Consider the following 13,724-nt stretch of genomic DNA (forward strand, 5'->3'; position numbering starts at 1 on the left):
AAACTCACTATATATGGACTTAGACCTATACAAGACATTTAACCTTCCTGAGCTCCAGTTTCTTTATCTTTGAAATGGAGAATAATGCCTGTTGTACTTGCCTCAACTGTGTTGTGAAGAATAAATTTGGTAATACAATTTAAAACATTTGGAAAATTACAAATGGGAACAACAGATCAATGGAGGAGGATTGAGCTTAGATTTAATTGTCAAGATTGTTCATTTAGGTTTTCTGGTTGTTCATTTAGTTTTTAGAAGATTTTTAAAAAGAGTAAAAAAGTCCATTTTTAAAAAAGACTGGGCCAGGCGCAGCGGCTTACGCCTATAACCCCAGCAGTTTGGGAGGCTGAGGTGGGAGGATTGCTTGAGTCCAGGAGTTCGAGCCCAGTAGTTTAAGACCAGCCTGGGAACATGGTGAAACCTTGTCTTTACAAAAAAATACAAAAAAAAAAAAAAAAAAAAAAAAAAAAAAAAAAAAAAATTAGCTGGGTGTTGTGGTGAGCACCTGTCCCAGCTACTTGGGAGGCAGAGGTTATAGTGAGCCGAGATTGCGCCACTGTGCTCCAGCCTGGGTGACATAGTGAGACACTGTCTGAAACAAAAAACACCAGATTAACTTTTGATTATCTTTCCTTATGGAATATTAGAAAGACAGTGTCATAAAAGATGGAAAAGACAAGAACTAGAGAGAAAGCAGATTCCATTTCAGATGAAGGGAGATCTGGGCTAAGCCTTCAACTTCAGAGAGCCTGGGGTGGATGAAGAGGAGCAAGCACTTGGGACAGTTTGGGTTTTCCAGCTGAAATATGTTACCCTTCTATACTATATGAGGTTATTTAAGATATCTTTGATACTTCATTTACTCTGAATTTTTTGTGAATGAAATGCTTTTTTAAAATGTTTGAAGTTAACCACTTTAATGTCAAATCTTTGTTTTAACCTTCTTTCGTAAAATGTATTATATGACGTGTTATCTACTTCTCTGTTTTAGCAGAGAATATACCAACCCTAAGTTTAACTGTTTGACAGGTGTCATTTTTACCAACATTTCTTGCTACACCCTTCTAGTCTATTCCCTAGCTTCCTTGTTTCTCGCAGGATTTGATTTAGCATGTGAAAACAGATACTTTACAAAAGGATAATTTAGATGAATGAATTAGGACTGAAAAAGGCTGAGAGAGGAAAATAAAGCCCTGGGTAAGATATTCTTATCTTGGCTCATATCGTGTGGTGTTCTGCTAGAGGTTGATCACCACGCAGGAAAAGCATAATGAGTTACATAATTCACAGTGTCTAAAAGATAAAAAACAATTGTTCAAGAGAACCAGATATTTCTGGTTCTGAGGCCTGAGATTGTTTTCTTCCATGAGCCCTCATAGCAAAAGTACTATGTAATGAAAATGTTTTATTGCCTGACACAGTGATGCCTTGAGGAGCTTTGTGATGACTGTTTGGTGTTTTATCCAGCACCAAATGGTCCAAGAATATATAATACTTATTTCTGTTGATATATAGATAGGTGAGTATAAGAAAAAGTGTGTTTATCTGCAACATGGGTACATGTATCTATATATGTGACTAGGTAAAGATTTTCTACAACATTTTTCAAATGAATCTGTTTTGTCACTTTTTTTTTTTTTTTTGAGATGGAGTCTTGCTCTGTCACCCAGGCTGGAGTGCAGTGGCGCAGTCTCAGCTCACTGCAACCTCCGCCTCCCAGGTTCAAGTGATTCTCCTGCCTCAGACTCCCAAGCAGCTAGGATTACAGGTGTGTGCTACCACACCCAGCTAACTTTTGTATTTTTAGTGGAGACGGGGTTTCACCTTGTTGGCCAGGCTGGTCTCAAACTCCTGACCTCAAGCGATCCACCCGCCTCGGCTTTCCAAAGTGCTGGGATTACAGGTGTGAGCCACCACTCCCGGCCTTGTTTTGTCACTTCTGAGTCTTACTTCTTTGACACAAACTTTTTGGATTGTATGATAGAGTACAATTGAAACTGCTAATACCATAATGTCAATTCTATGCATAAGCTTAACTCATATATGATTTGTTTTATGGGCCAAGTAGGCAGTTGTCTACACCCCACCCCCAACCAGATACACTGATAGCACACAGAAATATACTTCCATTGTTCTTGTAAACCTTCACTGATTTATTAAACTGTCTGTAGTTCAATGAATTTGAGATTTGTCTATTTTAGTAGGTTTCATAAAAAGACATTTAAAAACTTTTCAAATGCTACCAGAAGGTTTAGGACTGTTATTTTTCTGTTAGTATGGAGACTATCAGATTTTCTTCCTCTAAACACCTAGCGAAGGCTAGTGGAAGTTTTGAAAAGAAAGGAGAGTGAAGCTAGAGGAAGGAATAGTAATTTTGGAAAATAGGGCACTACTTCAAGGCTTGAGGCATCCAGAAGGTGTTAATAAGATCATCCTGTGTCTGGAAGATAAAGATTCCAGTGGAAAAAGGGTAACGAAAACTACTGCTCTTCTGCACTGTTAATTAATGTGACTTTTTTGAGTTAGTGTTTCAGTTATATGTGCTTGAGCCTCCTTATAGCTATGTTCAGTGAGTTTTTAGGGACATGTTGTTATTAGTTTGACTTGAATGATGAATAAGTAAGACATTGCTGTAATTACGTAAATTTCTATTCGAATACTCTATTAAATCTTAATCTTAAAATACTTTTCATGACTAAATTTTACTTACTTACTTTTTACTTTGAATAGAGTGGCAGACGAAATGTTGATTTGGATTTGGCAGCATCTCAAAGAAAGAGAGGTAAGTATAAGTATTAAGAACATAGTAAACATCTTAATGAGACCCTGTCTCAAAAAAAAAAAAAGAACGTAGTAAATATCTTAAATCAAGTAGCTGTTTTTATATCTGATGTATTTGGATCTGATTGTCTTTGAAATGTAATTGCAAAAAAATTCAGAATCATTTTATCAGAAGAGTTAAAAGGAAGACTATTTTCATTAAAATACATACCCTTTAAAAATCTGGGAATGTTTAGGAGTTAGTGATCAGTTATTTTCTCATTTGTCATGTATTTTGACTTTTTAAAAGTCCTATAGAATTCTAAAAACAGTACATTCCATTATGGTGGAAAGGGGTTGTTTACATAATTTTCCATATTTTAGCTCACAGAGTTGCTATAGTTTAAATGGTGTTACAGGGAGAACTTCTTACCCCATATACATGTACACACACTGTGAAATGGAAAGTTTCTATTTTTTTTCCCTCTTGGCCTATTAAGATAAAGCATGTAAGAGATGCTTTATCTCTTACATGAAGAGATACTATATCTCTTACATGAAGAGATACTATATCTCTTACATAAAAAACTAAAAAAAAAATTTCATGAGGAACAACTTAGAGTGTCATTGAGAGTTAAGGTCTTTTGTTAATGAATAATATAATTAACTCATGATTGTGTGTACAAATTGAGAAAAAACAAGCAGTTTTAGATAATATAAATCCAAGGATAACTAAAAACTCTCTTAAGTATATTTCTCTATTAACTGGTACTGCTTTTTTTTTTTTTTTTTTTTTTTTTTTTTTTTTTTTTTGGAGACGGGATCTTGCTCTTTCGTCCAGGCTGGAGTGTAGTGACACCGTCATAGCTCACTGCAGCCTTGGCCTCCTGGGCTCAACGGATCATCCTTCCCCAGACTCCAGAGTAGCTGGGACTACAGTTGTGCACCACCGTGCTCAGCTAGTTTATTATTTTTGTAGAGATAAGGTTCCCTGTTTGCCCAGGCTGATCTCGAACTCCTGGGCTCAAGCAGTCCTCCCACCTTGGCCTCCCAAGGTGCTGGGATTATTGTATGCTTGAGCCACCATGCCTGCCCTAACTGGTACTTTTGTTTAAAACCATTTATTAAGTTGTTGTGAAAATGTAAAGTGTTAAAAACTGCCACTAGTGGCAGTTTTCTGAAAGCCTGTGAAAAAATTTTTTTTCATGATATTAAATCTTTTGTATTTCAGAATGAAACCCTTCTCTTAATAGCTTACTTGGCAGAATGTTACGTTTCTCATCCATAGAAAAAAAACTGAGAAATGAAAAGAAATGCACACATAGTTTTTTCATTTTCATGTATATAGCTCAAAAGAATAAATGTTGTTACTTAAAATTTGGCAATATCTAATTACTTAATTACAATTAGAATAGAAAGAATGGGTCAGGTGTGGTGGCTCACACCTGTAATCCCAGCACTTTGGAAGGCTAGTCTGGGCAACATAGTGAGACCCCTGTCTCTACCAAAAAGAAAAAAAAAAGCTAGGCATTGATGCATGCATCTGTATTTCTAGCTACTCAGGAGGCTGAGGTGGGAAAATCACAGGAGCCCAGGAATTTGAGATGCAGGGTACTGCGATCATGCCACTGCACTCCAGCCTATGTGACAACAGTGAGACCCTGTCTCAAAAAAAATAATACAGAGAACGATTTCTCTGAAATATTAGGAATAATAAAGCCAGAGCTTGCTTTCTGAAAAATCTTTTGAGGCTATAACATACCAAAGCTGCTGAGTTTCTTTAAAAAAAAAAATTACAGAGTATTTGTGATACCAAAGAAATGAAGTGATGTTTAGTATAATGTGCAATATGCATTTTATTATTTGGTAATTCTTTGAAAATTGGTAGTTCTTTTGACTTAAGAATTAAATTTTTGGAACAGATTTACTTTCCTAATTTTGTTTAGCTCAGGTGAATATAGTTGTTAAAAGTTGTATGTTATATTAATAAATGTATATCATTTGGTGCTAGAGAGAAAATGGCTCCAGACTTACAGAGTAGCGTAAGAGATCCAATTTATAGTTTATACTGTATTACTTAAGTTTATATTTATAAGTAATAGTTCATTGGTTAAAATTGTTCTTTTCTCTCAAATCTCTGTCATGCTTATGGAACTGTAATTTGAGATTCAGTCTCTTCTTAACCAGGTCAGCGTGTGGCAAAATAATGTCTTTGGAATAAAAGTAGAATCTTCATCTTTGAACTAAGAAAAAACTAATTTGGATGTGAATTACTTAGGCATGGATATAACATATTTAGGAGATTGTATTTTCAAAGAGATTTTACAAAAATATTGTATATTTAGTGACTGCCCTTTGACACAGTGGGGTTTTTTTGTTTGTTTTGCTTTTAAATGATAGTAAAATAAATGACTCTGTTTTTTTTTTTTTCTTTTCTATCAATATGGACCAGATGCCTTAAGCCATAATATCTTCAATTAGGCAGTTGAACCTGCCAAGTGTGAGAACTGTTTGGGAGCCATTCAAACTGTTGAGTGTTCTGATTCTGACTTGAGCCATGAAGGACAAAAAAATGTCCAGCCAAGTGAGAATTCTCTTTGTTTTCCTTTCCTTTTTTTTTTTGAGATAGTGTCTTGCTCTGTCACCCAGGCTGGAGTACAGTGGTGCGATCACAGGTCACTGCAGGCTCAACCTCCCTGGACTCAAGTGACCCTCCCATCTCAGCCTCTCAAGTAGCTGGGAGGGACTACAGGCACATGCCACTATGCCTGGCTAATTTTATTTATTTATTTATTTATTTATTTTATTTTATTTTTTTATTTTGTAGAAACGGGGTTTCGTCATGTTGCTCAGGCTGGTCTTGAACTGGGCTCAAGCAATCCGCCCACCTTGGCCTCCCAAAGTGCTGGAAGTACAGAAATGAGCCACCGTGCCTGGCCAAGAATTCTGTGTGCTTGTTTACCCCTTCCAATATTTTGAGGAGGAAATGTAAAATTTTTTCCCTCATAACAGCATTTGCAGTTACTAGTCTCAGTGGTCTTGAATTACTAAAAGTCTGATGAGAGGAAGAGGAGAGAGATAATGATGTTGATTATATCCTGTTTACTGAAGTTAAATGGATGTGTAAATGACAACGGGGTTATATACATTTTCAACTGCTCTTTCCATGCCTGCAAAGGCTCCTCCTTGAGAGGGCCCATTACCTGTAATCTCAGTATTTGACAGTGGGGATACTAAGATTCACACTGTTGAACCACGATTGCGCCTTTTTCTCCCCTCACTTGAGTTAATGTTTCACAATTGGTCTAAGTCCTTGGTCTAAGAAAGTGAATATGTAGGAAGAGGCAGAGAAATGTGGGCAGTATTATACATTTAGTTCAGCCACTGTGCTCAGCTTTTCAGAGGCTTCAAAGCTAAATTTTTTTTTTTTGAGATAGTCTCGCTCTGTAGCCCAGGCTGGAGTGCAGTGGCGTCATCTTGGCTTACTGCAGTCTCCTCCCAGGTTCCCATTCAAGCAGTTCTCCTGCCTCAGCCTCCTGAGTAGCTGGGATTACAGGCACGTGCCACTATGCCCGGCTAAGTTTTGTATTTTTAGTAGAGATGAGGTTTCACTATGTTGGCCAGGCTGGTCTTGAACTTCTGGTTCAACTGGTCTTGATCACCCCGCCTTGGTCTCCCGAAGTGCTAGGATTACAGGCGTGAGCCACCGTGCCCGGCCAGCTAAATTTACTTCCAAAAGAGGTGGATGAAACATTTCTTCTGCTTAGCACCTCAGAGGCAATATGAAATTTGTATTTAGTAAACATTTATAAACTACTTACTATATGGGCATTGTTCTAAGCCCTTCACAAATATTATAATAACTCATTTAATTTTCATAACAGCCTGATAAAATTCTTGACAAAACCTGTAAAAATATGTTAGTAATTTGGTACTTTGATAAAACTTAAAAGATTTGCTGTGGTTGTACAAAACTAAGCTGATTGTTCACAGAAAGACAGTACCTTTTTGCAGATACTTGATTTTAGTTTTCATATTTAAGCTGAAGATGATACAGTGAAAAGTTGTGGGATATCAAAGCAGCAACTTAAGAAGCAACATCAGAAATCTTATTAGTTAAAATACTGTGTGGTCTGATTTTCACCCCTAGGTCTTTAAATATTTTGTTAGGGTTTTATTGCTAAAATAATACTGGAAACATTTATCAACATGTGTGTTTCATGGTATAACATGTATGGGCGAAATGCTGTTTTGTCTGTGCATTTCAAATTAGATGATATAAAGAAAATTAAATGTAAATGTTTCTCTCCTGTATCAAATTTCTCCTTTTGTTTTCTGATTCTCGTGTGGTAGTGTATTTACTCCTTTTTGGCCAGTTGAGCCCCAGAAAAAAGAAGAGCTTCAAGCAAGTACATGATGGCATGTTTAATTTTTTTCCCCTTTTAGCTTGCCTACATATTTTATGGTTTATAAAGTATGTATTGCAGCTCTGCCATGTTCATTTTGAAAATTCCATTTAAAAACCAAACTTGTAAGGACAAGTAAACAATCTCAAAAATTTTTTGTTGGATTTTGCATTTTCTTTATATAATAGGTGATTATGAAATAATACCAAGATTTGGGCTTAGTCTCAATTGTTATGTAGAAGCTTTTAATATCCCTTTCAGATATAATATTTCCTATATTCAGATAGTACAGAGCAAACCAAAGTTATCAGATTGTTATGCTTTAAAAAAAATTTAAGTTCTTTCATCTCCCATTTCCAAATTATAAGTTTTTGTGTTTCAAGTATTTTTCATGTGAAACTAAATATTTTGTTGGAAATTATTTATCCTGATGCTTCTGTATAGTGTGTTTCCTGTTCTTAATATTTTATTTATACTAAGTTACATTTGGGTTAATTTCATCTGTTAGGGCTCAGCAGACTACAGCTGGGAGGCCAAGACTGGCCTGGCATCTATTTTTGTTTATCAGGTTTTATTGGAACACAGCCACACTCATTTGTTTAAGTGGTTGCTTTCATACTACAACAGCAGAGTTGTGTAATTGTGACAGAGACCTTATGGTCTGCAAAGCCAAAAATATTTACTATCTGGCCATTTACAGAAAAAGTTTGCCGACCTCTGCTTTAAATTGCAGAGGATTTAATTTTGGGCTTCGTCAGCCATTCCATAGAATATTTTGGTTTATATGAAGACAGTTCAATATTGGTAGATTCATGAGTGAACCTTTATATAGGCAGGCAATTGAAATTTCCTTCAGTGATTTGTGAGTTGGTTAATAATGAATATGTAAGACTACCTCCCATAAAATTAAGGAATTAATGTCATTATTTGACAAACCAATTTTTTTGTGCCTCTGTTTCCTCAATTGTGAAAATTGGGCTAAATAATCCTTAAGGTCTCTTTTTCTTCTGCAGTTCTGATACTAGTTCCTTCCACATTTTGTATTCATTTTGAAAAGTAATTTATAAGTATTAGTAACTAGAAGAACCTTTTTTTCTGAAATTTTATTATTAAAAATAAAAAACACTCCCCAGAAAACAAGTTCAATGTGAGGAATCAGAAGCTGTTATTTGTAAGTTAAGGCTAAATACAGATTCTGAATTTGAGGTGCTTTAAGGAAATGAAAAAAGAATGTATGTATTTTTTGCATTAGCTTCCGCTTTATTCTTGAAATATTTTCAACTTAATGCATCATGCATCTGTGATACTATTCTTTGGATTTTCAGTCTTTTCTGTGTTACATGAAAGAATATTCAGCTCTACAATTTGGGAAAATTGTTTGCTAGGTTGTTATTTTTCATGTTCAGCAAGACTGAAAATTAAGGTTTTTTTCTTTGGAGGCAGGGTCTCACCCTGTCACCCAGACTGGAGTGCAGTGGTGAAAATTAAGCCTTTTTTAATATTAATAATTCTTACTAAAACACAGAAGGCAGATAAACCATATATTCTTTGCCATTCTACATTATTTTACTAGGATAAATATAAATTATTTCATAGTTACTTTATAATATTAGCTCCCTGTTATGAATTTTGAAGTCCTAGGGTTTGACACCAGTATAGTAATTCAAAAATAAGATTATACGTTGAATATTGTGTTAGTTTGTTTTCTCTGTGGGCATTTGTGTTTAAGTAGTTATCTTCCCAAACTTTTCTGTCTAGTTATATAACTGATATAATTTGTATCATTCATATTTAATTGGGTACTTTAAGATGCTTTCCTAATTGAGAAATTTAGTATATTCACATAATAGGATATTATACAGCAATCAAATAAATGAACCATGGTTACACATAGTAATATGGATGAATGTTAACAATATTATATTGAATGAAAAGAGTATGTCCAAAAAGTTGATATAAAATGATACTCTTTTAAAAGTCAACGACAACTAAAACCATTATTCATCTTAGGAATACATTAAAACAATAAAAACAAGGAAATAACAAACCCAGGCTTTAGGATAATAAAACTTTAGGTAGCAAGAGATGGGCTGGAGGAGGAGTAAATAGGTAGAAGTTACTGTTAGTTTTCTAGTTCTTGTGTTCACAGATATTTATTATAAATATGTAATTTCAAAATTGGGCCATGCATAGACCAATGATGAGAGGATGTCATGAACAAAAGGATTGTAGTTAATCAAATTCATGTACCTGAGATCAGTTAAATTATAAAGATTTGTAAGAATTGGACATTTATATATTTAAAGCTAATATTGACATATGACTTGGACAGTTGCCCTTGTGTTCAAACATGTTAACATTTTGCTGTCTAACGTAAATATTTTAGCTTAAAAAATACCCACTGGCAAATCTAATGGTATTATATTTAGCAACTATTTTGATGCCACTTGATAATTTTATATAGGTATCATTTTACAGTAAATCTCATATATTCTTGTCTGTGAAACTTTGCTTCCTCTATATAGGAGTTTCACAACCTGCAGTAAATATGCACATGACACAGTCAGTGAGAATGTTCCTTATATTAATGAAACCCAAAGGGTGATGTTTGTGTCTCCTTTTTGTGTAAGTTTACTTGCCCTTCTATATTCATTTTTTGGTAATGTTTCATTGCAGATATGTAGAGACTTTGTTCAGTCTTAACTTGCTCTTTGTAATCATAGTGTTGAATTAGATGAAATCTTTGTTTTGAGTAGGTCTTACCAGCAGTGTCTTAAGTGCCTAGTTCCTTTTTGTTCGTAAATGATGATCTGGTTTAATACTGCAGAGCATTTTAAGCTAAGCATTTTGATAACAGCTTCTGCCTTTCTTTTTCTTGTGGCAGCGTGTTGCTAAAGCGCTTACAGAGACACTGGTACATCAAACAGGGCTTTCCCTTTATTTTCTTACATTGCTCTAATTTTTGTTTGTTTGTTGTTTTTACCAAAGCATTTTGCTCAGAATCACTTAATGCATGCGTGTATTCAAACATGAGTATCCATTTTTCACCAGTTGGTTATGGTAGCAGCACTCAGCCTTATCTAGTTTCAGAATGTATGCTCCACTTGATTGCTGTTGATATATGTTTATTTTGTTTGTATATAGGTCCTATGCACAGTCAGTTGGAATCCCTGAGTGATTCTTGGGCTCGCCTGAAACATAGCAGAGACTGGTTATGCAACTCCTCCTATTCCTTTGAGTCTGATTTTGATCTTACCAAGTCTTTGGGAGTTCACACTTTGATTGAAAATGTTGTAAGCTTTGTGAGTGGAGATGTGGGGAATGCCCCAGGTTTTAAAGAGCCAGAGGAAAGTATGTCTACAAGTCCCCAGGCCTCCATCATTGCAATGGAACAGCAGCAGTTAAGGGCAGAAGTAAGTCTTTGATATTTACTTCTTATGAGAGCTCTGGAAGCTTAAACTGAACCATTGAATGTATAGTTCTAGGGAAAACCTTTCCTTTTCTTCTATTTCTTGCCTTCACTTTTCCTCTATCTGAGCTTTTAAACATAACTTTTTTTTTTTTTTTTTTTTTTTTTTTTTTTTTGAGACGGAGTCTGGCTGTGTCACCCAGGCTGGAGTGCAGTGGCGCGATCTCGGCTCACTGCAAGCTCCGCCTCCCGGGTTCATGCCATTCTCCCGCCTCAGCCTCCGAGTAGCTGGGACTACAGGCGCCCGCCACCACGCCCGGCTAATTTTTTGTATTTTTAGTAGAAAAGGGGTTTCACCATGTTAGCCAAGATGGTCTCGATCTCCTGACCTCGTGATCCGCCCGCCTCGGTCTCCCAAAGTGCTGGGATTACAGGCTTGAGCCACCGCGCCCGGCCTAAACATAACTTTCTTAACTAGAACAGCACATTATTTTGTTTGAACTAGACAAAAGTGCATTTTAAAATTGTCATCTCTCAGAACAGTATACTCAGAAGTCTTCACATGTCTCCTAGAAACTAGGGTGAGACTGGTTGATGACAATAGGGGTCATCAGAGCTGTTTTTTTTTTTTCTTTTTTTTGGAGATGGAGTTTAGCTCTTGTTGCCCAGGCTGTAGTGCAATGGCGAGATCTTGGCTCTCTGGAACCTCTGCCTCCCGGGTTCAAGCGATTCTCTTACCTCAGCCTCCCGAGTAGCAGAGATTATAGGTGTGCGCTACCATGCTTGGCTAATTTTTTTGTATTATTAGTAGAGATAGAGTTTCACCACGATGACCAGACTGGTCTCGATCTCCTGACCTCAGGTGATCCACTTGCCTTGGCCTCCCAAAGTACTGAGATTACAGGCCTCCTGAGCCACCACTCCTGGCCCTGAGCCTTCAATTTTGACCCATTTGTCTCAGTTTAAATTAGACATCTGCTTCAGATTAGAACCTCACAGAAATAATTGCTGCAATCAAGACCCACTAATGAATGCTAAAATGAGTGAGCAAAACTTGAAAGAGACATAAGATGTTTGCATAGCCTTAAGGTATCTCCCCCCAAATATTTATTAATTATTGTGATTTTAACATGTCCACAATTCTTTCATAGTTCTCCCTGCAGGAAGTGGAGATTAATTCTTCGCTCCTTGAAGGTGGGCTGGACTTAGTGGCTTGCTTCTGACAAATAGACTATGGGAAGGAGATAAAATTGTAACTTTACATTGCAGAAACCTGGCAGGTATCGCCTTAACTAAATTATTAAGATTGGCTGGGCACAATGGCTTACGCCTGTAATCCCAGCACTTTGGGAGGCTGAGGTGGGTGGATCACCTGAGGTCAGGAGTTTGAGACCAGCCTGGTCAACATAGTGAAACCCTGTCTCTACTAAAAATACAAAAATTAGCTGGGCGTGGTGGCAGACACTTGTAATCCCAGCTACTTGGGAGGCTGAGGTGGGAGAATCACTTGAACCCAGGAGGCAGAGGTTGCCATGAGCCGAGATCATGCCACTGCACTCCAGCCTGGACAACAAGAGTGAAACTCCATCTCAAAAAAATAAAAAATAAAAAATCAAGATTAGCATCACCAGTATTGGTGATGGGTACATGTTGAAATCATGTACCCTTGATATAGTGTGATGAGAACACTTTATGTGGTATTCTTCCCCCAAATCCATAATTCCAGTGTAATCATGAGAAAAAAAATCAGACAACCCAAAATTTAGGGACATCTATAAAATACCTGAACAGCTCTTCCATAGTGTCAAGGTCGTGAAAAATAAGGAAAGACAGAATCTGTCACAGGGTAGGAGAGACTGAAAAGTCATGGCAACTAAATGCAATGCAGTATATAGGATTAGATCCTGGAACAGGAAATGAACATTATGGAAAAACTAAAATCGAAACAAAGTATTTTAACTAATACTATTTTACTTTAGGTTTAGTTAATAGTATTATACCAATGTTAATGTCTTAGTTTTCATAAATGTACAATGGTTATGTAAGATGTTAACATTTGGGGAAGCTAAAGGAAGAGTGTACAAGAACTCTCTGTACCATCTTTACAACTTCTCTGTATATTTAAAATTATTTCAAAATAATGTTTTAGAAGAAGAAGGATAAGCTGATCAGCTACAGTGATGGGGAGTGTCTTCCTAGGGAAAATAGGGGTAGAAGTTCAAGAAAACCACAGAGAAATACTTCAGAAGTATTTCTCATTCCTAGGCTGAAGAGTATTCATTCTATGTAAGCTTAATAAAGAAAGCAATAGCAATGCTACCTTATAGTTTTGAAACCTTCACGTACATCTCCTTATGAGCTTCACAGTAGCTGTGTGAATAGATTAGATAAGGTATTATTAGTCTTATTTTATATATGAGGAAACAAATTCAGTAAGTTAAGAGAATTTCTCAAGGCCACACAGTAAGATAAAAGAGTCTGTCCCTGAAACCGTGTCTCCTACATCCAAAGCTACTACTTTTCCTATTGTACTCTAACCTTTTTTATTCTGAAGTATGTTTATAGAATTTTTAGAAATATCTTCATAAAAAGTAATAATAAAATAAATGTGTGTCGTAGAATAGATTCATATGAAATGTCAGAATTTTCTAAGTGTTAAAAATACTGTCTTTGGCATCCAGAGTTTCTTTGTGTCTGAGTTCAGTGAAGAACTCTAAAATATGTTTTTTTCCTCAAGCTTCGTTTAGAGGCACTTCATCAGATCCTCGTTCTATTGTCTGGGATGGAAGAAAAAGGTAGCATCTCACTGGCAGGAAGCAGGTTGAGTTCAGGCTTCCAGTCATCCACACTACTCACGTCTGTGAGGCTGCAGTTCCTAGCAGGGTGTTTTGGTTTAGGCACTGTTGGACACACAGGATCCAAGGGAGAGAGTGGCCGATTGCATCACTATCAGGTAGGTGACACCTTGCAGTATATACAGATTTTAACTGTCATTTTACAAAGCCACTTTAATAATGTGAAGCTTTTTGGTATTTATAATTCAGTTTAAAAATACAAAGACTTTAAATTTTTTAAGATAGCTCATTGGTTTCATTTCCTAAATATTGCGGTTGAGATTAGGTGAGCCATGGTACTATTGTACTATTGTA

At 36.2% G+C, this 13,724-nt stretch overlaps 1 protein-coding gene across 8 annotated transcripts in view; it reads left to right on the forward strand.

Annotated features, from left to right (window-relative positions):
• The window catches only part of HERC1 (HECT and RLD domain containing E3 ubiquitin protein ligase family member 1), a 233,966-nt gene that overhangs the window by 136,110 nt on the left and 84,132 nt on the right, over positions 1 to 13,724 (forward strand). For all 8 annotated transcript variants that reach the window (XM_030930058.1, XM_030930064.1, XM_030930063.1 and 5 more), the window contains exons 25-27: positions 2,731 to 2,782; positions 10,311 to 10,579; positions 13,313 to 13,528. In XM_030930058.1, the coding sequence (XP_030785918.1) occupies positions 2,731 to 2,782; positions 10,311 to 10,579; positions 13,313 to 13,528 (537 nt within the window). The remainder of the gene's footprint in view (positions 1 to 2,730; positions 2,783 to 10,310; positions 10,580 to 13,312; positions 13,529 to 13,724) is intronic.

Source organism: Rhinopithecus roxellana, chromosome 5, assembly GCF_007565055.1.
Source record: "Rhinopithecus roxellana isolate Shanxi Qingling chromosome 5, ASM756505v1, whole genome shotgun sequence".
Lineage (NCBI taxonomy): Eukaryota > Metazoa > Chordata > Mammalia > Primates > Cercopithecidae > Rhinopithecus > Rhinopithecus roxellana.